The sequence below is a fragment of the Salmo salar genome, chromosome 20, assembly GCF_965601325.2.
Source record: "Salmo salar chromosome 20, fSalSal1, whole genome shotgun sequence".
Taxonomy (NCBI): Eukaryota; Metazoa; Chordata; class Actinopteri; order Salmoniformes; family Salmonidae; genus Salmo; species Salmo salar.
In genome coordinates this window covers 94417582-94445345 of record NC_138310.1, presented here as the reverse complement: position 1 = coordinate 94445345, position 27764 = coordinate 94417582, and the positions used below count along the sequence as shown (strand labels likewise).

The 27764-nt window shown below is 45.1% G+C and overlaps 1 protein-coding gene across 1 annotated transcript in view; it reads right to left on the bottom strand.

Annotated features, from left to right (window-relative positions):
* Window positions 1–27764, bottom strand: part of pgr (progesterone receptor) — a 77045-nt gene that overhangs the window by 32301 nt on the left and 16980 nt on the right. Inside the window, 3 exon segments of the mRNA NM_001252363.1 lie at window positions 9598–9718; window positions 9946–10178; window positions 15443–15559. Coding sequence (NP_001239292.1) covers window positions 9598–9718; window positions 9946–10178; window positions 15443–15559 — 471 coding nt within the window.

The window sequence follows — 27764 nt, the reverse complement described above, 5'->3', positions numbered from 1 at the left end:
GTGATAAAGGGTGTTTAGGAGGTTGCCAGTAGTTATAAAGGGTGTTTAGGAGGTTACCAGTAGTGATAAAGGGTGTTTAGGAGGTTACCAGTAGTTATAAAGGGTGTTTAGGAGGTTACCAGTAGTGATAAAGGGTGTTTAGGAGGTTACCAGTAGTGATAAAGGGTGTTTAGGAGGTTACCAGTAGTTATAAAGGGTGTTTAGGAGGTTACCAGTAGTGATAAAGGGTGTTTAGGAGGTTACCAGTAGTTATAAAGGGTGTTTAGGAGGTTACCAGTAGTTATAAAGGGTGTTTAGGAGGTTACCAGTAGTGATAAAGGGTGTTTAGGAGGTTACCAGTAGTTATAAAGGGTGTTTAGGAGGTAGTGATAAAGGGTGTTTAGGAGGTTACCAGTAGTTATAAAGGGTGTTTAGGAGGTTACCAGTAGTGATAAAGGGTGTTTAGGAGGTTACCAGTAGTTATAAAGGGTGTTTAGGAGGTTACCAGTAGTTATAAAGGGTGTTTAGGAGGTTACCAGTAGTGATAAAGGGTGTTTAGGAGGTTACCAGTAGTGATAAAGGGTGTTTAGGAGGTTACCAGTAGTGATAAAGGGTGTTTAGGAGGTTACCAGTAGTTATAAAGGGTGTTTAGGAGGTAGTGATAAAGGGTGTTTAGGAGGTTACCAGTAGTTATAAAGGGTGTTTAGGAGGTTACCAGTAGTGATAAAGGGTGTTTAGGAAGTAGTGATAAAGGGTGTTTAGGAGGTTACCAGTAGTGATAAAGGGTGTTTAGGAGGTTACCAGTAGTTATAAAGGGTGTTTAGGAGGTTCAGTAGTGATAAAGGGTGTTTAGGAGGTTACCAGTAGTGATAAAGGGTGTTTAGGAGGTAGTGATAAAGGGTGTTTAGGAGGTTACCAGTAGTTATAAAGGGTGTTTAGGAGGTTACCAGTAGTTATAAAGGGTGTTTAGGAGGTTACCAGTAGTGATAAAGGGTGTTTAGGAGGTTACCAGTAGTGATAAAGGGTGTTTAGGAGGTAGTGATAAAGGGTGTTTAGGAGGTTACCAGTAGTGATAAAGGGTGTTTAGGAGGTTACCAGTAGTTATAAAGGGTGTTTAGGAGGTTACCAGTAGTGATAAAGGGTGTTTAGGAGGTTGCCAGTAGTTATAAAGGGTGTTTAGGAGGTAGTGATAAAGGGTGTTTAGGAGGTTACCAGTAGTTATAAAGGGTGTTTAGGAGGTTACCAGTAGTGATAAAGGGTGTTTAGGAGGTTACCAGTAGTTATAAAGGGTGTTTAGGAGGTTACCAGTAGTGATAAAGGGTGTTTAGGAGGTTACCAGTAGTGATAAAGGGTGTTTAGGAGGTTACCAGTAGTGATAAAGGGTGTTTAGGAGGTTGCCAGTAGTGATAAAGGGTGTTTAGGAGGTAGCCAGTAGTTATAAAGGGTGTTTAGGAGGTAGTGATAAAGGGTGTTTAGGAGGTTACGAGTAGTTATAAAGGGTGTTTAGGAGGTTACCAGTAGTGATAAAGGGTGTTTAGGAAGTAGTGATAAAGGGTGTTTAGGAGGTTACCAGTAGTGATAAACGGTGTTTAGGAGATTACCAGTAGTTATAAAGGGTGTTTAGGAGGTAGTGATGAAGGGCGTTTAGGAGGTTACCAGTAGTGATAAAGTGTGTTTAGGGGGTATTGATAAAGGGTGTTTAGGAGGTTACCAGTAGTTATAAAGGGTGTTTAGGAGGTTACCAGTAGTTATAAAGGGTGTTTAGGAGATTACTAGTAGTGATAAAGGGTGTTTAGGAGGTTACCAGTAGTGATAAAGGGTGTTTAGGAGGTAGTGATAAAGGGTGTTTAGGAGGTTACCAGTAGTGATAAAGGGTGTTTAGGAGGTTACCAGTAGTTATAAAGGGTGTTTAGGAGGTTACCAGTAGTTATAAAGGGTGTTTAGGAGGTTACCAGTAGTTATAAAGGGTGTTTAGGAGGTTACCAGTAGTTATAAAGGGTGTTTAGAAGGTTACCAGTAGTGATAAAGGGTGTTTAGGAGGTTACCAGTAGTGATAAAGGGTGTTTATGAGGTTACCAGTAGTTATAAAGGGTGTTTAGGAGGTTACCAGTAGTGATAAAGGGTGTTTAGGAGGTTGCCAGTAGTTATAAAGGGTGTTTAGGAGGTAGTGATAAAGGGTGTTTTGGAGGTTACCAGTAGTTATAAAGGGTGTTTAGGAGGTTACCAGTAGTTATAAAGGGTGTTTAGGAGGTTACCAGTAGTGATAAAGGGTGTTTAGGAGCTAGTGATAAAGGGTGTTTAGGAGGTTACCAGTAGTGATAAAGGGTGTTTAGGAGGTTACCAGTAGTTATAAAGGGTGTTTAGGAGGTTACCAGTAGTTATAAAGGGTGTTTAGGAGGTTACCAGTAGTTATAAAGGGTGTTTAGGAGGTTACCAGTAGTTATAAAGGGTGTTTAGAAGGTTACCAGTAGTGATAAAGGGTGTTTAGGAGGTTACCAGTAGTGATAAAGGGTGTTTATGAGGTTACCAGTAGTTATAAAGGGTGTTTAGGAGGTTACCAGTAGTGATAAAGGGTGTTTAGGAGGTTGCCAGTAGTTATAAAGGGTGTTTAGGAGGTAGTGATAAAGGGTGTTTAGGAGGTTACCAGTAGTTATAAAGGGTGTTTAGGAGGTTACCAGTAGTGATAAAGGGTGTTTAGGAGGTTACCAGTAGTGATAAAGGGTGTTTAGGAGGTTACCAGTAGTGATAAAGGGTGTTTAGGAGGTTGCCAGTAGTTATAAAGGGTGTTTAGGAGGTTACCAGTAGTTATAAAGGGTGTTTAGGAGGTTACCAGTAGTGATAAAGGGTGTTTAGGAGGTTACCAGTAGTGATAAAGGGTGTTTAGGAGGTTACCAGTAGTGATAAAGGGTGTGTAGGAGATTACCAGTAGTTATAAAGGGTGTTTAGGAGGTTACCAGTAGTTATAAAGGGTGTTTAGGAGGTTACCAGTAGTGATAAAGGGTGTTTAGGAGGTTACCAGTAGTTATAAAGGGTGTTTAGGAGGTTACCAGTAGTTATAAAGGGTGTTTAGGAGGTTACCAGTAGTTATAAAGGGTGTTTAGGAGGTTACCAGTAGTGATAAAGGGTGTTTAGGAGGTTACCAGTAGTGATAAAGGGTGTTTATGAGGTTACCAGTAGTTATAAAGGGTGTTTAGGAGGTTACCAGTAGTGATAAAGGGTGTTTAGGAGGTAGCCAGTAGTTATAAAGGGTGTTTAGGAGGTAGTGATAAAGGGTGTTTAGGAGGTTACGAGTAGTTATAAAGGGTGTTTAGGAGGTTACCAGTAGTGATAAAGGGTGTTTAGGAAGTAGTGATAAAGGGTGTTTAGGAGGTTACCAGTAGTGATAAACGGTGTTTAGGAGATTACCAGTAGTTATAAAGGGTGTTTAGGAGGTAGTGATGAAGGGCGTTTAGGAGGTTACCAGTAGTGATAAAGTGTGTTTAGGGGGTATTGATAAAGGGTGTTTAGGAGGTTACCAGTAGTTATAAAGGGTGTTTAGGAGGTTACCAGTAGTTATAAAGGGTGTTTAGGAGATTACTAGTAGTGATAAAGGGTGTTTAGGAGGTTACCAGTAGTGATAAAGGGTGTTTAGGAGGTTACCAGTAGTGATAAAGGGTGTTTAGGAGGTTACCAGTAGTGATAAAGGGTGTTTAGGAGGTTACCAGTAGTTATAAAGGGTGTTTAGGAGGTTACCAGTAGTTATAAAGGGTGTTTAGGAGGTTACCAGTAGTTATAAAGGGTGTTTAGGAGGTTACCAGTAGTTATAAAGGGTGTTTAGGAGGTTACCAGTAGTGATAAAGGGTGTTTAGGAGGTTACCAGTAGTTATAAAGGGTGTTTAGGAGGTTACCAGTAGTGATAAAGGGTGTTTAGGAGGTAGTGATAAAGGGTGTTTTGGAGGTTACCAGTAGTTATAAAGGGTTGTTTAGGAGGTTACCAGTAGTTATAAAGGGTGTTTAGGAGGTTACCAGTAGTGATAAAGGGTGTTTAGGAGGTTACCAGTAGTGATAAAGGGTGTTTAGGAGGTTACCAGTAGTTATAAAGGGTGTTTAGGAGGTTACCAGTAGTGATAAAGGGTGTTTAGGAGGTTACCAGTAGTTATAAAGGGTGTTTAGGAGGTTACCAGTAGTGATAATGTGTGTTAAGGAGGTTACCAGTACTTATAAAGGGTGTTTCGTGACTTTGAAAAGAGAAGAAATTATTGGTTGTACTTTCCACATGGTCTCCCTGGCTGTATCTCTGCCTGCCAGTGTTAGGGAGTGAGATCTTCGCTGCAGAGCGCTGGTGACCATGGTGAGTGTGTTGGCCCTGAGGAGGCCTCGCCCATAGGGCTCTGGTCAACAGTAGTGCACTATATAGGACATAGGGTGCCATAGGGCTCTGGTCTACAGTAGTGTACTATATATAGAGAATAGGGTGCCATAGGTCTCGTGTCAAAAGTTGCGAACTATACTGCTCAAAAAAATAAAGGGAACACTAAAACAACACAATGTAACTCCAAGACAATCACACTTCTGTGAAATCAAACTGTCCCCTTAGGAAGCACCACTGATTGACAATAAATTTCACATGCTGTTGTGCAAATGGAATAGACAACAGGTGGAAATTATAGGCAATTAGCAAGACACCCCCAATAAAGGAGTGGTTCTGCAGATGGGGACCACAGACCACTTCTCAGTTCCTATGCTTCCTGGCTGATGTTTTGGTCACTTTTGAATGCTGGCGGTGCTTTCACTCTAGTGGTAGCATGAAACGGAGTCTACAACCCACACAAGTGGCTCAGGTAGTGCAGCTCATCCAGGATGGCACATCAATGCGAGCTGTGGCAAGAAGGTTTGCTGTGTCTGTCAGCGTAGTGTCCAGAGCATGGAGTCGCTTCCAGGAGACAGGCCAGTACATCAGGAGACGTGGAGGAGGCCGTAGGAGGGCAGCAACCCAGCAGCAGGACCGCTACCTCCGCCTTTGTGCAAGGAGGAGCAGGAGAAGCACTGCCAGAGCCCTGCAAAATGACCTCCAGCAGGCCACAAATGTGCATGTGTCTGCTCAAACGGTCAGAAACAGACTCCATGAGGGTGGTATGAGGGCCCGACGTCCACAGGTGGGGGTTGTGCTTACAGCCCAACACCGTGCAGGACGTTTGGCATTTGCCAGAGAACACCAAGATTGGCAAATTCGCCACTGGCGCCCTGTGCTCTTCACAGATGAAAGCAGGTTCACACTGAGCACATGTGACAGACGTGACAGAGTCTGGAGACGCCATGGAGAACGTTCTGCTGCCTGCAACATCCTCCAGCATGACCGGTTTGGCGGTGGGTCAGTCATGGTGTGGGGTGGCATTTCTTTGGGGGGCCGCACAGCCCTCCATGTGCTCGCCAGAGGTAGCCTGACTGCCATTAGGTACCGAGATGAGATCCTCAGACCCCTTGTGAGACCATATGCTGGTGCGGTTGGCCCTGGGTTCCTCCTAATGCAAGACAATGCTAGACCTCATGTGGCTGGAGTGTGTCAGCAGTTCCTGCAAGAGGAAGGAATTGATGCTATGGACTGGCCCGCCCGTTCCCCAGACCTGAATCCAATTGAGCACATCTGGGACATAATGTCTCGCTCCATCCACCAACGCCATGTTGCACCACAGACTGTCCAGGAGTTGGCGGATGCTTTAGTCCAGGTCTGGGAGGAGATACCTCAGGAGACCATCCGCCACCTCATCAGGAGCATGCCCAGGCGTTGTAGGGAGGTCATACAGGCACGTGGAGGCCACACACACTACTGAGCCTCATTTTGACTTCTTTTAAGGACATTACATCAAAGTTGGATCAGCCTGTAGTGTGGTTTTCCACTTTAATTTTGAGTGCGACTCCAAATCCAAACCTCCATGGGTTGATAAATTGGATTTCCATTGATTATTTTTGTGTGATTTTGTTGTCAGCACATTCAACTATGTAAAGAAAAAAGTATTTAATAAGATTATTTCATTCATTCAGATCTAGGATGTGTTATTTTAGTGTTCCCTTTATTTTTTTGAGCAGTGTATATATATTGAATAGGGTGCCATATGGCTCTGGTCAAAAGTTGTGCACTATATAGGGAATAGGGTGCCATGGGGCTCTGGTCAAAAGTTGTGCACTATATAGGGCATGGTGTGTTATTTGGGAAGCAAACATAGACTTATTGTCACATTTGTTGTTTGAAGGAGCGGACCAAGGCACAGCGTGTGTATCGTTCCACATTTTATTATAACTGTGAAACTATGCAAGACACACAATAAACTAATAAACAAAAACAACAAACCATGACGAAGAGGTGCAACATACACTAACTCAAAATAATCTCCCACAAACCAAGTGGGAAAAACAACAACTTAAATAGATCCCCAATTAGAGACAACGCTGACCACCTGCCTCTAATTGGAGATCATCCCCCCCCCCCAAAAAAACATAGAAAAACAGAAACTAGAACCACACAACATAGAACTTTTAAACTAGACAAAACCCCCTGTCACGCCCTGACCTACTCTACCATAGAAAATAAAAGCTTTCTATGGTCAGGACGTGACAGTACCCCCCCACCCCCCAAAGGTGCAGACTCCGAACGCAAAACCTGAAACAACAAAAAAAAATAGGGAGGGTTAGGGTGGGTGACTAATGTCGGTGGCGGCTCTGGTGCAGGACGAAGAACCTTCACATCCCGCGGATCCTCCTGCATCTGAGGCGGTTCTGGTGCGGGACGAAGAACCCTCTCATCCTGCTTATCCGCCAGCATAGGAGGCGGCTCCGGTTCGGGGCATAGCCCCCGCTCCGCCAGCTGATCCTTCTGCTTTTGTGTCACTGGACCGTGGATCATCGCTGGAGGCTCTGGGCTGCAGACCGCCGCTGGAGACTCTGGACTGCAGACCGCCGCTGGAGACTCTGAACTGCAGACCGCCGCTGGAGACTCTGGACTGCAGACCGCCGCTGGAGACTCTGGACTGCAGACCGCTGCTGAAGACTCCGGACTGCAGACCGCTGCTGAAGACTCCGGACTGCAGACTGTCGCTGAAGACTCTGGACTGCAGGCCTTCGCTGAAGACTCTGGACTGCAGGCCGTCTCAGGAGGTTCCGGACTGCAGGCCGTCTCAGGAGGTTCCGGACTGCAGGCCGTCTCAGGAGGTTTCGGATTTCCGGCCGTCTCAAGAGGTTCCGGACTGTAGGCCATCTCAGGAGGTTCCGGACTGTAGGCCGTCTAAGGAGGTTCCGGACTGTAAAACGTCTCAGGAGGTTCCGGACTGTAAAACGTCGCTGGAAGCTCTGGACTGGGAACTATCGCCGGAATCTCTGTACTGGGAACTGTCGCCAGAAGCTCTGGACTGGGAACTGTCGCCGGAATCTCTGGACTGGGAACTGTCGCCAGAAGCTCTGGACTGGGAACTGTCGCCGGAAGCTCTGGACTGGGAACTGTCGCCGGAAGCTCTGGACTGGGAAGGCGCACTGGAGGCCTGATGCGTGGGGCTGGCCCAGGTGGCGCCAGACTGGTAACACTTACCTCAGGGCGAGTGCAGAGAGCAGGAACAGGACACACCGGACTGGGCAGGCACACTGGAGGCCTGATGCGTGGGGATGGCAAAGGTGGCGCAAGACTGGTAACACGCACCTCAGGGCAAGTGCGAGGAGCAGGCACAGGGCATACCAGGCTGGATAGACTCACTGGAGGCCGGGTGCGTGGGGCAGGTACAGGATATACTGGGCCGTGGAGGCGCCCCGGAGGTCTCGAGCGTAGAGCTGGCACAACCCGTCCTGGCTGGAGGCTTACTTTCGCCCGGCAAATGCGGGGAGCTGGCACAGGACGCACTGGGCTGTGAATACGCACTGGCGACACAGTGCGCGGAGCTGGCGCAGGATATCCTGGACCGAGGAAGCGTACTGGAGACCAGGAGCGCTGAGCTGGCACCACCCTTCCTGGCTGAATGCTCACTCTAGCCCGGCAAATGCGGGGCGCTGGCAACAAGCACACCGGGCTGTGAATGCGCACTGGAGATACAGTGCGCATCACCGCATAACACGGTGCCCGACTGGTCACATGCTACCCACGGTAAGCACGGGGAGTTGGCTCAGGTCTGAACCCTGACTCTACCAATCTCCCCGTGTGCCCCCCCAATTTTTTTTGGGGGGGGGCTGCCTCTCGTGCTTGCCTTGATGGTATAACGCCTCGTAATATCGCCGTTCTGCTCTCGCTGCTTCCATCTCCTCCTTTGGACAGCGATACTCCCCGGGCCTTGTCCAGGGTCCTGCTCCATCCAGGATTTCCTCCCAGGTCCAGTCCTCCTGACCACGCTGCTTGGTCCGTTGGTGGTGGGAGATTCTGTCACGTTTGTTGTATGAAGGAGCGGACCAAGGCGCAGCGTGTGTATCGTTCCACATTTTATTATAACTGTGAAACTATGCAAGACATACAATAAACTAATAAACAACAAACCGTGATGAAGAGGTGCAACATACACTAACTCAAAATAATCTCCCACAAAACCTAGTGGGAAAAACAACAACTTAAATATGATCCCCAATTAGAGACAACGATGACCAGCTGCCTCTAATTGGAGATCATCCCCCCCAAAAAACGACATATAAAAACAGAAACTAGAACCACACAACATAGAAAATGTAAACTAGACAAAACCCTCTGTCACGCCCTGACCTACTCTACCATAGAAAATAAAAGCTTTCTATGGTCAGGACGTGACACTTATATCATAAGTCAACCCTGAATACAGTTATTCTGTTACCTGGCAGACCTGGCCAAGACGACTGCAGGCTAGTACAGCTGTCTGGCAGACCTGACCACGGCGACTGCAGGATACTACTGCTGTCTGGCAGACCTGACCACAGCGACTGCAGGATACTACTGCTGTCTGGCAGACCTGACCACGGCGACTGCAGGCTACTGCTGCTGTCTGGCAGACCTGACCACGGCGACTGCAGGATACTACTGCTGTCTGGCAGACCTGACCAAGACGACTGCAGGATACTACTGCTGTCTGGCAGACCTGACCAAGACGACTGCAGGATACTACTGCTGTCTGGCAGACCTGACCAAGACGACTGCAGGATACTACTGCTGTCTGGCAGACCTGACCACAGCGACTGCAGGATACTACTGCTGTCTGGCAGACCTGACCAAGACGACTGCAGGCTACTGCTGCTGTCTGGCAGACCTGACCATGGCGACTGCAGGATACTACTGCTGTCTGGCAGACCTGACCAAGACGACTGCAGGTGACTTCTGCTGTCTGGCAGACCTGACCAAGAAGACTGCAGGCTACTACTGCTGACTGTAATGTGGTACAGGTTGACTCCAGTAAAGGAACTCATATGGACCAATCCTAACTTGGATCCACATGGGTGAAAACCTTCCATTTACATCAGTATATGAAGTGTGAAAGGGTTACGTGTGCAGATGTTGAGATAGGTTATCAAACCAGTTGACATTCTTCCTGCTGTTACTTGACCACCGGATGGAATCACAGTCTGTCTCTCAGCACATTATAAGACATTCATAAACCATACATACAGCATTTATAACACAGTTAACATTCTTCCTGCTATTACCTGGCAGGGACTTGGACCACCGGACGATCCACAACAGCTGTCTATCACACAGTCTGTTGAGACTGTTGAGGAGGAGGTGTGGCATGTCAGGCTGGGAGTTGTCATAGCCAGAGTACACCACCTGGTAGATGGAGAGATGAATACATGATTGATCCCTGAATGTCAATCCATTCTCAGCAGCAGGACAATACAAAGCAAAAGGTGCCTATGATGAATATGAAACATAACTTGTCCTTCAGTCAAATTTTCCCATTGAAGTCAATAGGAGACTAAGTTACAATTAGATTTAGGCGGAGGTTAGGATTCCCCCCCCCCCCCGATTAATTAATATCAAAAACTCCGACCCACCTCAGGCTCAATGCTCTCCAAAATGCTGATGATCTGAGGGGAGAGCTGCAGCTCGTTGAGGCCAGGCATGCAGGGTAGAGAGGCCAGGGCCTGACCATCCCCCAGGGCTGACAAGGGCCCCTGGAACATCAAGGCTGGGGCCAGACCATCCCCTAGGGCTGATAAGGGCCCCTGGAACATCAAGGCTGGTGCCAGACCTGCCTTCAGGGCCCCGAAACGCTTCAGCTTCCGCCCTATGACAATTATTACCACAAGGGTCAGTTAAAACATGTGAAGAGTACAAGGAACACTTGTCATTCACATACTGTATGTAGACATTGGTATTTTTACCTTTATTTACCTAGGCAAGTCAGTTAAGAACAAATTCTATTTTCAATGACGGCCTACCGGGGAACAGTGGGTTTAACTGCCTTGTTCAGGGGGCAGAACGACAGAGTTGTACCTTGTCAGCTCGGGGATTTGAACTTGAACAGAATATCTTATGTCAGCCGACACATCTGATCACATCTTAATGAAGCATTTCATAGATGTTGCCCTCCACTCTAACCACTAGGCTACCCTGCAGCCCCTCCACTCTAACCACTAGGCTACCTGCCGCCCCTCCACTCTAACCACTAGGCTACCTGCCACCCCTACACTCTAACCACTAGGCTACCTGCCACCCCTCCACTCTAACCACTAGGCTACCCTGCAGCCACTCCACTCTAACCACTAGGCTACCCTGCAGCCCCTCCACTCTAACCACTAGGCTACCTGCCGCCCCTCCACTCTAACCAGTAGGCTACCCTGCCACCCCTCCACTCTAAACACTAGGCTACCCTGCCACCCCTCCACTCTAACCACTATGCTACCCTGCCACCCCTCCACTCTAACCACAAGGCTACCCTGCCACCCCTCCACTCTAACCACTAGGCTACCCTGCCGCCCCTACACTCTAACCACTAGGCTACCTGCCACCCCTCCACTCTAACCACTAGGCTACCCTGCCGCCCCTTCACTCTAACCACTAGGCTACCCTGCAACCCCTCCACTCTAACCACTAGGCTACCTGCCGCCCCTCCACTCTAACCACTAGGCTACCCTGCCGCAACTCCACTCTAACCACTAGGCTACCCTGCCGTCCCTCCACTCTAACCACTAGGCTACGCTGCCGTCCCTCCACTCTAACCACTAGGCTACCCTGCCACCCTCCACTCTAACCACTAGGCTACCCTGCCACCCCTCCACTCTAACCACTAGGCTACCCTGCCGCCCCTCCACTCTAACCACTAGGCTACGCTGCCACCGCTCCCCTCTAACCACTAGGCTACCCTGCCACCCCTCCACTCTAACCACTAGGCTACCCTGCCGCTCCTACACTCTAACCACTAGGCTACCCTGCCACCCCTCCACTCTAACTACTAGGCTACGCTGCCGCCCCTCCACTCTAACCACTAGGCTACCCTGCCGCCCCTCCACTCTAACCACTAGGCTACGCTGCCACCCCTCCACTTTAACCACTAGGCTACCTGCCACCCCTCCACTCTAACCACTAGGCTACGCTGCCACCCCTCCACTTTAACCACTAGGCTACCTGCCGCCCCTCCACTCTAACCACTAGTCTACCCTGCCGCCCCTAAAATGTAACCACTAGGCTACCCTTCCACCCCTCCACTCTAACCACTAGGCTACCTGCCGCCCCTCCAGAGTGGAGGGACAGCAGGGTAGCCTAGTGGTTAGAGTGGAGGGGCGGCAGGTAGCCTAGTGGTTAGAGTGGAGGGGCAGCAGGGTAGACTAGTGGTTAGAGTGGAGGGACGGCAGGGTAGCCTAGTGCCTAGTGGTTAGAGTGGAGGGGCGGCAGGTAGCCTAGTGGTTAGAGTGGAGGGGTGGCAGGGTAGCCTAGTGGTTAGAGTGGAGGGGTGGCAGGGTAGCCTAGTGGTTAGAGTGGAGGGGCGGAAGGTAGCCTAGTGGTTAGAGTGGAGGGACGGCAGGTAGCCTAGTGGTTAGAGTGGAGGGGCAGCAGGTAGCCTAGTGGTTAGGATGGAGGGGCGGCAGGTAGCCTAGTGGTTAGAGTGGAGGGTCGGCAGGGTAGCCTAGTGGTTAGAGTGGAGGGGCGGCAGGTAGCCTAGTGGTTAGAGTGGAGGGGGGGGCAGGGTAGCCTAGTGGTTAGAGTGGAGGGGCAGCAGGTAGCTTAGTGGTTAGAGTGGAGGGGCAGCAGTTAGCCTAGTGGTTAGAGTGGAGGGGCGGCAGGGTAGGCTAGTGGTTAGAGTGGAGGTGGGGCAGGGTAGCCTAGTGGTTAGAGTGGAGGGGGGGCAGGGTAGCCTAGTGGTTAGAGTGGAGGGGCGGCAGGGTAGCCTTGTGGTTAGAGTGGAGGGGCGGCAGGTAGCCTAGTGGTTAGAGTGGAGGGGCGGCAGGTAGCCTAGTGGTTAGAGTGGAGGGGCGGCAGGTAGCCTAGTGGTTAGAGTGGAGGGGGGGGCAGGGTAACCTAGTGGTTAGAGTGGAGGGGCAGCAGGTAGCTTAGTGGTTAGAGTGGAGGGTCGGCAGGGTAGCCTAGTGGTTAGAGTGGAGGGGCGGCAGGTAGCCTAGTGGTTAGAGTGGAGGGGGGGGCAGGGTAGCCTAGTGGTTAGAGTGGAGGGGCAGCAGGTAGCTTAGTGGTTAGAGTGGAGGGGCGGCAGTTAGCCTAGTGGTTAGAGTGGAGGGGCGGCAGGGTAGACTAGTGGTTAGAGTGGAGGGACGGCAGGGTAGCCTAGTGCCTAGTGGTTAGAGTGGAGGGGCGGCAGGTAGCCTAGTGGTTAGAGTGGAGGGACGGCAGGGTAGCCTAGTGGTTAGAGTGGAGGGGCGGAAGGTAGCCTAGTGGTTAGAGTGGAGGGACGGCAGGTAGCCTAGTGGTTAGAGTGGAGGGGCGGCAGGTAGCCTAGTGGTTAGAGTGGAGGGGTGGCAGGTAGCCTAGTGGTTAGAATGGAGGGGCGGCAGGTAGCCTAGTGGTTAGAGTGGAGGGTCGGCAGGGTAGCCTAGTGGTTAGAGTGGAGGGGCGGCAGGTAGCCTAGTGGTTAGAGTGGAGGGGGGGGCAGGGTAGCCTAGTGGTTAGAGTGGAGGGGCAGCAGGTAGCTTAGTGGTTAGAGTGGAGGGGCAGCAGTTAGCCTAGTGGTTAGAGTGGAGGGGCGGCAGGGTAGGCTAGTGGTTAGAGTGGAGGTGGGGCAGGGTAGCCTAGTGGTTAGAGTGGAGGGGGGGCAGGGTAGCCTAGTGGTTAGAGTGGAGGGGCGGCAGGGTAGCCTTGTGGTTAGAGTGGAGGGGCGGCAGGTAGCCTAGTGGTTAGAGTGGAGGGGCGGCAGGTAGCCTAGTGGTTAGAGTGGAGGGGCGGCAGGTAGCCTAGTGGTTAGAGTGGAGGGGGGGGCAGGGTAACCTAGTGGTTAGAGTGGAGGGGCAGCAGGTAGCTTAGTGGTTAGAGTGGAGGGTCGGCAGGGTAGCCTAGTGGTTAGAGTGGAGGGGCGGCAGGTAGCCTAGTGGTTAGAGTGGAGGGGGGGGCAGGGTAGCCTAGTGGTTAGAGTGGAGGGGCAGCAGGTAGCTTAGTGGTTAGAGTGGAGGGGCGGCAGTTAGCCTAGTGGTTAGAGTGGAGGGGCGGCAGGGTAGGCTAGTGGTTAGAGTGGAGGTGGGGCAGGGTAGCCTAGTGGTTAGAGTGGAGGGGGGGCAGGGTAGCCTAGTGGTTAGAGTGGAGGGGCGGCAGGTAGCCTAGTGGTTAGAGTGGAGGGATGGCAGGGTAGCCTAGTGGTTAGAGTGGAGGGGCGGCAGGTAGCCTAGTGGTTAGAGTGTAGGGGCGGCAGGGTAGCCTTGTGGTTAGAGTGGAGGGGCGGCAGGTAGCCTAGTGGTTAGAGTGGAGGGGCGGCAGGTAGCCTAGTGGTTAGAGTGGAGGGGCGGCAGGTAGCCTAGTGGTTAGAGTGGAGGGGCGGCAGTTAGCCTAGTGGTTAGAGTGGAGGGGCGGCAGGGTAGCCTAGTGGTTAGAGTGTAGGGGCGGCAGGGTAGCCTAGTGGTTAGAGTGGAGGGGCAGCAGGGTAGTCTAGTGGTTAGAGTGGAGGGGTGGCAGGGTAGTCTAGTGGTTAGAGTGGAGGGGTGGCAGGGTAGCCTAGTGGTTAGACTGGAGGGGCGGCAGGGTAGCCTAGTGGTTAGAGTGGAGGGGCGGCAGTTAGCCTAGTGGTTAGAGTGGAGGGGTGGCAGGGTAGCCTAGTGGTTAGAGTGGAGGGGCGGCAGGGTAGCCAAGTGGTTAGAGTGGAGGGGTGGCAGGGTAGCCTAGTGGTTAGAGTGGAGGGGCGGCAGGTAGCCTAGTGGTTAGAGTGGAGGGGTGGCAGGGTAGCCTAGTGGTTAGAGTGGAGGGGCGGCAGGGTAGCCAAGTGGTTAGAGTGGAGGTTCAACATCTATGAAATGCTTCATTAAGCTGTGATCAGATGTGTCGGCTGATATCAGATATTCTGTCTGAGGCCAAAGTTAAAAGATATAATTTAAAAAAAAAAATGATATTGTTTTCAGGTTTAGTTTGTCTCGATAAAAAAAAAAAATACTGTAATGCATTTATAATTACTGTAATGCATTTATTTTTCTCTAAGTTGTAATTTTTTTTGCTGAACGGTACGGCCTTGAATGGTTGAGTGATTATCAACCCGTAATATAACACACTTACTCCTCCTCAATAACCCATGACACATAAAATGTTTCAAATAAAAGGTCTGACAAAGGCTATTACAAGAGCACTTTCGTTTGTGAATAAACTGTTTACCCATACAGATGTAGGATCTTAATTTGAGCCAAATTGCTACAGCAGGTAGATAATCCTGCAGCAACAGGAAATGTGAATTATTATGTAGTTTATAATTAATGGACATTTTTGAAAGGGTTTAATACATTTTCCGTTAGGGAAAATCAAGCCTGAAAATGTCAAAGTGGAAATTACAAACTTCAGAAGCCTTTTTAAACTACAAATACACTACAAGTTTAAAATGTGTAAATGTCCTGCATTGCAGGAAAGTTCTCCTGCAACAGGGTGATCAAATTAAGATCCTACATCTGTAGTTCATTAAACATGTGTAAATGTCTTGCATTGCAGGAAAGTTCTCCTGCAACAGGGTGATCAAATTAAGATCCTACATCTGTAGTTCATTAAACATGTGTAAATGTCTTGCATTGCAGGAAAGTTCTCCTGCAACAGGGTGATCAAATTAAGATCCTACATCTGTAGTTCATTAAACATCCAAAAGGTAATATCCTAAGGGAAAGAACATTTCAGATAGTACTGACAGGGTTTGATGATTTTGTTAATTTCCATGAAGTGTTTGGTCTCTGTTTGTGATCTGAAAGGCCCTTTGAACATTCTCCTTGACTGGAAATTATGATTTCAAAGACTCCTGCATAAGGTGAGAGAGTGTTAATTTGTAACCCCTTTTAATGTGATGTTCTCTAGATAATTGGGAAGGAGGGCATTCATTAATTAGTAGAAGAGGAAGACAGAGAGACAGGACCACAAAGGTACCTCCGAGCATCATCCCAGCCTGGTAGCACTTCCTCAGGCGACACGCAGGGCAATTCTTTCTCCGTATCTTATCCACAATGCAGTCATTTCGACCGGCACAGAGATAGTTATGATGTCCTGTTGAATAGAAGGACAGAATACAGCTAATGTGGTTTAAAGTGTGTTTTTAGAATTACTTTTCAAAGGCAATCATCTCAGAGAGAGGTGGGTTATCTAAGGCTCTCTGTAATTTACTCTAATGGAGATGGGTTCTACTAGGCTCTCTGTAATATTGTCTAATGGAGATGGGTTCTACTAGGCTCTCTGTAATATTGTCTAATGGAGATGGGTTCTACTAGGCTCTCTGTAATATTGTCTAATGGAGATGGGTTCTACTAGGCTCTCTGTAATATTGTCTAATGGAGATGGGTTCTACTAGGCTCTCTGTAATAGTGTCTAATGGAGATGGGTTCTCCAAGGCTCTCTGTAATAGTGTCTAATGGAGATGGGTTCTCTAAGCCTCTCTGTAATATTGTCTAATGGAGATGGGTTCTACTAGGCTCTCTGTAATATTGTCTAATGGAGATGGGTTCTCTAAGGCTCTCTGTAATATTGTCTAATGGAGATGGGTTCTCTAAGGTTCTCTGTAATATTGTCTAATGGAGATGGGTTCTACTAGGCTCTCTGTAATATTGTCTAATGGAGATGGGTTCTCTAAGGTTCTCTGTAATATTGTCTAATGGAGATGGGTTCTACTAGGCTCTCTGTAATATTGTCTAATGGAGATGGGTTCTCTAAGGCTCTCTGTAATATTGTCTAATGGAGATGGGTTCTACTAGGCTCTCTGTAATATTGTCTAATGGAGATGGGTTCTCTAAGGCTCTCTGTAATATTGTCTAATGGAGATGGGTTCTACTAGGCTCTCTGTAATATTGTCTAATGGAGATGGGTTCTCTAAGGCTCTCTGTAATATTGTCTAATGGAGATGGGTTCTCTAAGGCTCTCTGTAATATTGTCTAATGGAGATGGGTTCTACTAGGCTCTCTGTAATATTGTCTAATGGAGATGGGTTCTCTAAGGCTCTCTGTAATATTGTCTAATGGAGATGGGTTCTCTAAGGTTCTCTGTAATATTGTCTAATGGAGATGGGTTCTACTAGGCTCTCTGTAATATTGTCTAATGGAGATGGGTTCTCTAAGGTTCTCTGTAATAGTGTCTAATGGAGATGGGTTCTACTAGGCTCTCTGTAATATTGTCTAATGGAGATGGGTTCTCTAAGGCTCTCTGTAATATTGTCTAATGGAGATGGGTTCTCTAAGGCTCTCTGTAATATTGTCTAATGGAGATGGGTTCTACTAGGCTCTCTGTAATATTGTCTAATGGAGATGGGTTCTACTAGGCTCTCTGTAATATTGTCTAATGGAGATGGGTTCTCTAAGGCTCTCTGTAATATTGTCTAATGGAGATGGGTTCTCTAAGGCTCTCTGTAATATTGTCTAATGGAGATGGGTTCTCTAAGGCTCTCTGTAATATTGTCTAATGGAGATGGGTTCTACTAGGCTCTCTGTAATATTGTCTAATGGAGATGGGTTCTACTAGGCTCTCTGTAATATTGTCTAATGGAGATGGGTTCTACTAGGCTCTCTGTAATATTGTCTAATGGAGATGGGTTCTCTAAGGCTCTCTGTAATATTGTCTAATGGAGATGGGTTCTACTAGGCTCTCTGTAATATTGTCTAATGGAGATGGGTTCTACTAGGCTCTCTGTAATATTGTCTAATGGAGATGGGTTCTACTAGGCTCTCTGTAATATTGTCTAATGGAGATGGGTTCTACTAGGCTCTCTGTAATAGTGTCTAATGGAGATGGGTTCTACTAGGCTCTCTGTAATATTGTCTAATGGAGATGGGTTCTCTAAGCCTCTCTGTAATATTGTCTAATGGAGATGGGTTCTACTAGGCTCTCTGTAATATTGTCTAATGGAGATGGGTTCTACTAGGCTCTCTGTAATATTGTCTAATGGAGATGGGTTCTCTAAGGATCTCTGTAATATTGTCTAATGGAGATGGGTTCTACTAGGCTCTCTGTAATATTGTCTAATGGAGATGGGTTCTACTAGGCTCTCTGTAATATTGTCTAATGGAGATGGGTTCTACTAGGCTCTCTGTAATATTGTCTAATGGAGATGGGTTCTCTAAGGCTCTCTGTAATATTGTCTAATGGAGATGGGTTCTACTAGGCTCTCTGTAATATTGTCTAATGGAGATGGGTTCTACTAGGCTCTCTGTAATATTGTCTAATGGAGATGGGTTCTCTAAGGTTCTCTGTAATATTGTCTAATGGAGATGGGTTCTACTAGGCTCTCTGTAATATTGTCTAATGGAGATGGGTTCTCTAAGGTTCTCTGTAATATTGTCTAATGGAGATGGGTTCTCTAAGGTTCTCTGTAATATTGTCTAATGGAGATGGGTTCTCTAAGGCTCTCTGTAATATTGTCTAATGGAGATGGGTTCTACTAGGCTCTCTGTAATATTGTCTAATGGAGATGGGTTCTACTAGGCTCTCTGTAATATTGTCTAATGGAGATGGGTTCTCTAAGGATCTCTGTAATATTGTCTAATGGAGATGGGTTCTCTAAGGTTCTCTGTAATATTGTCTAATGGAGATGGGTTCTCTAAGGTTCTCTGTAATATTGTCTAATGGAGATGGGTTCTATAAGGTTCTATGTAATAGTGTCTAATGGAGATGGGTTCTACTAGGCTCTCTGTTATATTGTCTAATGGAGATGGGTTCTCTAAGGTTCTATGTAATAGTGTCTAATGGAGATGGGTTCTACTAGGCTCTCTGTAATATTTTCTAATGGAGATGGGTTCTCTAAGGCTCTCTGTAATATTGTCTAATGGAGATGGGTTCTACTAGGCTCTCTGTAATAGTGTCTAATGGAGATGGGTTCTCTAAGGCTCTATGTAATATTGTCTAATGGAGATGGGTTCTCCAAGGCTCTCTGTAATATTGTATAATGGAGGTGGGTTCTCTAAGGCTCTCTGTAATTTACTCTAATGGAGATGGGTTCTCCAAGGCTCTCTGTAATATTGTCTAATGGAGATGGGTTCTACTAGGCTCTCTGTAATATTGTCTAATGGAGATGGGTTCTACTAGGCTCTCTGTAATATTGTCTAATGGAGATGGGTTCTACTAGGCTCTCTGTAATAGTGTCTAATGGAGATGGGTTCTACTAGGCTCTCTGTAATATTGTCTAATGGAGATGGGTTCTCTAAGCCTCTCTGTAATATTGTCTAATGGAGATGGGTTCTACTAGGCTCTCTGTAATATTGTCTAATGGAGATGGGTTCTCTAAGGCTCTATGTAATATTGTCTAATGGAGATGGGTTCTCCAAGGCTCTCTGTAATATTGTCTAATGGAGATGGGTTCTACTAGGCTCTCTGTAATATTGTCTAATGGAGATGGGTTCTACTCGGCTCTCTGTAATATTGTCTAATGGAGATGGGTTCTACTAGGCTCTCTGTAATATTGTCTAATGAAGATGGGTTCTACTAGGCTCTATGTAATATTGTCTAATGGAGATGGGTTCTACTAGGCTCTCTGTAATATTGTCTAATGGAGATGGGTTCTCTAAGGCTCTATGTAATAGTGTCTAATGGAGATGGGTTCTACTAGGCTCTCTGTAATATTGTCTAATGGAGATGGGTTCTACTAGGCTCTCTGTAATATTGTCTAATGGAGATGGGTTCTACTAGGCTCTCTGTAATATTGTCTAATGGAGATGGGTTCTACTAGGTTCTCTGTAATATTGTCTAATGGAGATGGGTTCTCTAAGGCTCTCTGTAATATTGTCTAATGGAGATGGGTTCTACTAGGCTCTCTGTAATATTGTCTAATGGAGATGGGTTCTACTAGGCTCTCTGTAATATTGTCTAATGGAGATGGGTTCTACTAGGCTCTCTGTAATATTGTCTAATGGAGATGGGTTCTACTAGGCTCTCTGTAATATTGTCTAATGGAGATGGGTTCTACTAGGCTCTCTGTAATATTGTCTAATGGAGATGGGTTCTCTAAGGCTCTCTGTAATATTGTCTAATGGAGATGGGTTCTACTAGGCTCTCTGTAATATTGTCTAATGGAGATGGGTTCTACTAGGCTCTCTGTAATATTGTCTAATGGAGATGGGTTCTACTAGGCTCTCTGTAATATTGTCTAATGGAGATGGGTTCTACTAGGCTCTCTGTAATATTGTCTAATGGAGATGGGTTCTCTAAGGCTCTCTGTAATATTGTCTAATGGAGATGGGTTCTCTAAGGTTCTCTGTAATATTGTCTAATGGAGATGGGTTCTATAAGGCTCTATGTAATATTGTCTAATGGAGATGGGTTCTACTAGGCTCTCTGTAATATTGTCTAATGGAGATGGGTTCTCTAAGGTTCTATGTAATAGTGTCTAATGGAGATGGGTTCTACTAGGCTCTCTGTAATATTGTCTAATGGAGATGGGTTCTACTAGGCTCTCTGTAATATTGTCTAATGGAGATGGGTTCTACTAGGCTCTCTGTAATATTGTCTAATGGAGATGGGTTCTACTAAGGCTCTCTGTAATATTGTCTAATGGAGATGGGTTCTACTAGGCTCTCTGTAATATTGTCTAATGGAGATGGGTTCTACTAGGCTCTCTGTAATATTGTCTAATGGAGATGGGTTCTACTAGGCTCTCTGTAATATTGTCTAATGGAGATGGGTTCTCTAAGGCTCTATGTAATATTGTCTAATGGAGATGGGTTCTCTAAGGCTCTCTGTAATATTGTCTAATGGAGATGGGTTCTACTAGGCTCTCTGTAATATTGTCTAATGGAGATGGGTTCTACTCGGCTCTCTGTAATATTGTCTAATGGAGATGGGTTCTACTAGGCTCTCTGTAATATTGTCTAATGAAGATGGGTTCTACTAGGCTCTATGTAATATTGTCTAATGGAGATGGGTTCTACTAGGCTCTCTGTAATATTGTCTAATGGAGATGGGTTCTCTAAGGCTCTATGTAATAGTGTCTAATGGAGATGGGTTCTACTAGGCTCTCTGTAATATTGTCTAATGGAGATGGGTTCTACTAGGCTCTCTGTAATATTGTCTAATGGAGATGGGTTCTACTAGGCTCTCTGTAATATTGTCTAATGGAGATGGGTTCTACTAGGTTCTCTGTAATATTGTCTAATGGAGATGGGTTCTCCAAGGCTCTCTGTAATATTGTCTAATGGAGATGGGTTCTACTAGGCTCTCTGTAATATTGTCTAATGGAGATGGGTTCTCCAAGGCTCTCTGTAATATTGTCTAATGGAGATGGGTTCTACTAGGCTCTCTGTAATATTGTCTAATGGAGATGGGTTCTCTAAGCCTCTCTGTAATATTGTCTAATGGAGATGAGTTCTACTAGGCTCTCTGTAATATTGTCTAATGGAGATGGGTTCTACTAGGCTCTATGTAATATTGTCTAATGGAGATGGGTTCTACTAGGCTCTATGTAATATTGTCTAATGGAGATGGGTTCTACTAGGCTCTATGTAATATTGTCTAATGGAGATGGGTTCTACTAGGCTCTCTGTAATATTGTTTCATGGAGATGGGTTCTACTAGGCTCTATGTAATATTGTCTAATGGAGATGGGTTCTACTAGGCTCTGTGTAATATTGTCTAATGGAGATGGGTTCTACTAGGCTCTATGTAATATTGTCTAATGGAGATGGGTTCTACTAGGCTCTATGTAATATTGTCTAATGGAGATGGGTTCTACTAGGCTCTATGTAATATTGTCTAATGGAGATGGGTTCTACTAGGCTCTCTGTAATATTGTTTAATGGAGATGGGTTCTACTAGGCTCTCTGTAATATTGTCTAATGGAGATGGGTTCTACTAGGCTCTCTGTAATAGTGTCTAATGGAGATGGGTTCTACTAGGCTCTCTGTAATATTGTCTAATGGAGATGGGTTCTCTAAGCCTCTCTGTAATATTGTCTAATGGAGATGGGTTCTCTAAGGTTCTCTGTAATATTGTCTAATGGAGATGGGTTCTCTAAGGTTCTCTGTAATATTGTCTAATGGAGATGGGTTCTCTAAGGTTCTCTGTAATATTGTCTAATGGAGATGGGTTCTCTAAGGTTCTCTGTAATATTGTCTAATGGAGATGGGTTCTCTAAGGTTCTCTGTAATATTGTCTAATGGAGATGGGTTCTACTAGGCTCTCTGTAATATTGTCTAATGGAGATGGGTTCTACTAGGCTCTCTGTAATATTGTCTAATGGAGATGGGTTCTACTAGGCTCTCTGTAATATTGTCTAATGGAGATGGGTTCTACTAGGCTCTCTGTAATATTGTCTAATGGAGATGGGTTCTCTAAGGCTCTCTGTAATATTGTCTAATGGAGATGGGTTCTCCAAGGCTCTCTGTAATATTGTCTAATGGAGATGGGTTCTACTAGGCTCTCTGTAATATTGTCTAATGGAGATGGGTTCTCTAAGGTTCTCTGTAATATTGTCTAATGGAGATGGGTTCTACTAGGCTCTCTGTAATATTGTCTAATGGAGATGGGTTCTACTAGGCTCTCTGTAATATTGTCTAATGGAGATGGGTTCTACTAGGCTCTCTGTAATATTGTCTAATGGAGATGGGTTCTCTAAGCCTCTCTGTAATATTGTCTAATGGAGATGGGTTCTACTAGGCTCTCTGTAATATTGTCTAATGGAGATGGGTTCTCTAAGGTTCTCTGTAATATTGTCTAATGGAGATGGGTTCTCTAAGGCTCTCTGTAATATTGTCTAATGGAGATGGGTTCTCTAAGGCTCTCTGTAATATTGTCTAATGGAGATGGGTTCTCTAAGGCTCTCTGTAATATTGTCTAATGGAGATGGGTTCTACTAGGCTCTCTGTAATATTGTCTAATGGAGATGGGTTCTACTAGGCTCTCTGTAATATTGTCTAATGGAGATGGGTTCTACTAGGCTCTCTGTAATATTGTCTAATGGAGATGGGTTCTACTAGGCTCTCTGTAATATTGTCTAATGGAGATGGGTTCTCTAAGGTTCTCTGTAATATTGTCTAATGGAGATGGGTTCTCTAAGGTTCTCTGTAATATTGTCTAATGGAGATGGGTTCTACTAGGCTCTCTGTAATATTGTCTAATGGAGATGGGTTCTCTAAGGATCTCTGTAATATTGTCTAATGGAGATGGGTTCTCTAAGGTTCTCTGTAATATTGTCTAATGGAGATGGGTTCTCTAAGGTTCTCTGTAATATTGTCTAATGGAGATGGGTTCTATAAGGTTCTATGTAATAGTGTCTAATGGAGATGGGTTCTACTAGGCTCTCTGTTATATTGTCTAATGGAGATGGGTTCTCTAAGGTTCTATGTAATAGTGTCTAATGGAGATGGGTTCTACTAGGCTCTCTGTAATATTGTCTAATGGAGATGGGTTCTCTAAGCTCTCTGTAATATTGTCTAATGGAGATGGGTTCTACTAGGCTCTCTGTAATAGTGTCTAATGGAGATGGGTTCTCTAAGGCTCTATGTAATATTGTCTAATGGAGATGGGTTCTCCAAGGCTCTCTGTAATATTGTATAATGGAGGTGGGTTCTCTAAGGCTCTCTGTAATTTACTCTAATGGAGGTGGGTTCTCCAAGGCTCTCTGTAATATTGTCTAATGGAGATGGGTTCTACTAGGCTCTCTGTAATATTGTCTAATGGAGATGGGTTCTACTAGGCTCTCTGTAATATTGTCTAATGGAGATGGGTTCTACTAGGCTCTCTGTAATAGTGTCTAATGGAGATGGGTTCTACTAGGCTCTCTGTAATATTGTCTAATGGAGATGGGTTCTCTAAGCCTCTCTGTAATATTGTCTAATGGAGATGGGTTCTACTAGGCTCTCTGTAATAGTGTCTAATGGAGATGGGTTCTCTAAGGCTCTATGTAATATTGTCTAATGGAGATGGGTTCTCCAAGGCTCTCTGTAATAGTGTCTAATGGAGATGGGTTCTACTAGGCTCTCTGTAATATTGTCTAATGGAGATGGGTTCTACTCGGCTCTCTGTAATATTGTCTAATGGAGATGGGTTCTACTAGGCTCTCTGTAATATTGTCTAATGGAGATGGGTTCTACTAGGCTCTATGTAATATTGTCTAATGGAGATGGGTTCTACTAGGCTCTCTGTAATATTGTCTAATGGAGATGGGTTCTCTAAGGCTCTATGTAATAGTGTCTAATGGAGATGGGTTCTACTAGGCTCTCTGTAATATTGTCTAATGGAGATGGGTTCTACTAGGCTCTCTGTAATATTGTCTAATGGAGATGGGTTCTACTAGGCTCTCTGTAATATTGTCTAATGGAGATGGGTTCTACTAGGTTCTCTGTAATATTGTCTAATGGAGATGGGTTCTCCAAGGCTCTCTGTAATATTGTCTAATGGAGATGGGTTCTACTAGGCTCTCTGTAATATTGTCTAATGGAGATGGGTTCTCCAAGGCTCTCTGTAATATTGTCTAATGGAGATGGGTTCTACTAGGCTCTCTGTAATATTGTCTAATGGAGATGGGTTCTCTAAGCCTCTCTGTAATATTGTCTAATGGAGATGAGTTCTACTAGGCTCTCTGTAATATTGTCTAATGGAGATGGGTTCTACTAGGCTCTATGTAATATTGTCTAATGGAGATGGGTTCTACTAGGCTCTATGTAATATTGTCTAATGGAGATGGGTTCTACTAGGCTCTATGTAATATTGTCTAATGGAGATGGGTTCTACTAGGCTCTCTGTAATATTGTCTAATGGAGATGGGTTCTACTAGGCTCTATGTAATATTGTCTAATGGAGATGGGTTCTACTAGGCTCTCTGTAATATTGTCTAATGGAGATGGGTTCTACTAGGCTCTCTGTAATATTGTCTAATGGAGATGGGTTCTACTAGGCTCTATGTAATATTGTCTAATGGAGATGGGTTCTACTAGGCTCTCTGTAATATTGTCTAATGGAGATGGGTTCTACTAGGCTCTCTGTAATATTGTCTAATGGAGATGGGTTCTACTAGGCTCTCTGTAATATTGTCTAATGGAGATGGGTTCTACTAGGCTCTCTGTAATATTGTCTAATGGAGATGGGTTCTCTAAGGCTCTCTGTAATATTGTCTAATGGAGATGGGTTCTACTAGGCTCTCTGTAATATTGTCTAATGGAGATGGGTTCTCTAAGGCTCTCTGTAATATTGTCTAATGGAGATGGGTTCTACTAGGCTCTCTGTAATATTGTCTAATGGAGATGGGTTCTCTAAGGCTCTCTGTAATATTGTCTAATGGAGATGGGTTCTACTAGGCTCTCTGTAATATTGTCTAATGGAGATGGGTTCTACTAGGCTCTCTGTAATATTGTCTAATGGAGATGGGTTCTACTAGGCTCTCTGTAATATTGTCTAATGGAGATGGGTTCTACTAGGCTCTCTGTAATATTGTCTAATGGAGATGGGTTCTACTAGGCTCTCTGTAATATTGTCTAATGGAGATGGGTTCTACTAGGCTCTATGTAATATTGTCTAATGGAGATGGGTTCTACTAGGCTCTCTGTAATAGTGTCTAATGGAGATGGGTTCTACTAGGCTCTATGTAATATTGTCTAATGGAGATGGGTTCTACTAGGCTCTCTGTAATATTGTCTAATGGAGATGGGTTCTACTAGGCTCTCTGTAATATTGTCTAATGGAGATGGGTTCTACTAGGCTCTCTGTAATATTGTCTAATGGAGATGGGTTCTACTAGGCTCTCTGTAATATTGTCTAATGGAGATGGGTTCTACTAGGCTCTCTGTAATATTGTCTAATGGAGATGGGTTCTACTAGGCTCTCTGTAATATTGTCTAATGGAGATGGGTTCTCCAAGGCTCTCTGTAATATTGTCTAATGGAGATGGGTTCTACTAGGCTCTCTGTAATATTGTCTAATGGAGATGGGTTCTCTAAGGTTCTCTGTAATATTGTCTAATGGAGATGGGTTCTACTAGGCTCTCTGTAATATTGTCTAATGGAGATGGGTTCTACTAGGCTCTCTGTAATATTGTCTAATGGAGATGGGTTCTACTAGGCTCTCTGTAATATTGTCTAATGGAGATGGGTTCTACTAGGCTCTATGTAATATTGTCTAATGGAGATGGGTTCTACTAGGCTCTCTGTAATATTGTCTAATGAGATGGGTTCTCTAAGGCTCTCTGTAATTTGTCTAATGGAGATGGGTTCTACTAGGCTCTATGTAATATTGTCTAATGGAGATGGGTTCTACTAGGCTCTATGTAATATTGTCTAATGGAGATGGGTTCTCTAAGGCTCTCTGTAATATTGTCTAATGGAGATGGGTTCTCTAAGGCTCTCTGTAATATTGTCTAATGGAGATGGGTTCTACTAGGCTCTATGTAATATTGTCTAATGGAGATGGGTTCTCTAAGCCTCTCTGTAATAGTGTCTAATGGAGATGGGTTCTACTAGGCTCTCTGTAATAGTGTCTAATGGAGATGGGTTCTCTAAGGCTCTATGAAATAGTGTGTTATGGAGATGGGTTCTACTAGGCTCTCTGTAATATTGTCAAATGGAGATGGGTTCTCTAAGGCTCTCTGTAATATTGTCTAATGGAGATGGGTTCTACTAGGCTCTCTGTAATATTGTCTAATGGAGATGGGTTCTCTGAGGTTCTCTGTAATATTGTCTAATGGAGATGGGTTCTCTAAGGTTCTCTGTAATATTGTCTAATGGAGATGGGTTCTACTAGGCTCTCTGTAATATTGTCTAATGGAGATGGGTTCTACTAGGCTCTATGTAATATTGTCTAATGGAGATGGGTTCTACTAGGCTCTCTGTAATATTGTCTAATGGAGATGGGTTCTACTAGGCTCTATGTAATATTGTCTAATGGAGATGGGTTCTACTAGGCTCTATGTAATATTGTCTAATGGAGATGGGTTCTACTAGGCTCTCTGTAATATTGTCTAATGGAGATGGGTTCTACTAGGCTCTCTGTAATATTGTTTAATGGAGATGGGTTCTACTAGGCTCTATGTAATATTGTCTAATGGAGATGGGTTCTACTAGGCTCTGTGTAATATTGTCTAATGGAGATGGGTTCTACTAGGCTCTATGTAATATTGTCTAATGGAGATGGGTTCTACTAGGCTCTATGTAATATTGTCTAATGGAGATGGGTTCTACTAGGCTGTCTGTAATATTGTCTAATGGAGATGGGTTCTACTAGGCTCTCTGTAATATTGTCTAATGGAGATGGGTTCTACTAGGCTCTCTGTAATATTGTCTAATGGAGATGGGTTCTACTAGGCTCTCTGTAATAGTGTCTAATGGAGATGGGTTCTACTAGGCTCTCTGTAATATTGTCTAATGGAGATGGGTTCTCTAAGCCTCTCTGTAATATTGTCTAATGGAGATGGGTTCTCTAAGGTTCTCTGTAATATTGTCTAATGGAGATGGGTTCTCTAAGGTTCTCTGTAATATTGTCTAATGGAGATGGGTTCTCTAAGGTTCTCTGTAATATTGTCTAATGGAGATGGGTTCTCTAAGGTTCTCTGTAATATTGTCTAATGGAGATGGGTTCTCTAAGGTTCTCTGTAATATTGTCTAATGGAGATGGGTTCTACTAGGCTCTCTGTAATATTGTCTAATGGAGATGGGTTCTACTAGGCTCTCTGTAATATTGTCTAATGGAGATGGGTTCTACTAGGCTCTCTGTAATATTGTCTAATGGAGATGGGTTCTCTAAGGTTCTCTGTAATATTGTCTAATGGAGATGGGTTCTCTAAGGTTCTATGTAATAGTGTCTAATGGAGATGGGTTCTACTAGGCTCTCTGTAATATTGTCTAATGGAGATGGGTTCTCTAAGGTTCTATGTAATAGTGTCTAATGGAGATGGGTTCTACTAGGCTCTCTGTAATATTGTCTAATGGAGATGGGTTCTACTAGGCTCTCTGTAATATTGTCTAATGGAGATGGGTTCTACTAGGCTCTCTGTAATATTGTCTAATGGAGATGGGTTCTACTAGGCTCTCTGTAATATTGTCTAATGGAGATGGGTTCTACTAGGCTCTCTGTAATATTGTCTAATGGAGATGGGTTCTACTAGGCTCTCTGTAATATTGTCTAATGGAGATGGGTTCTCCAAGGCTCTCTGTAATATTGTCTAATGGAGATGGGTTCTACTAGGCTCTCTGTAATAGTGTCTAATGGAGATGGGTTCTACTAGGCTCTCTGTAATATTGTCTAATGGAGATGGGTTCTACTAGGCTCTCTGTAATATTGTCTAATGGAG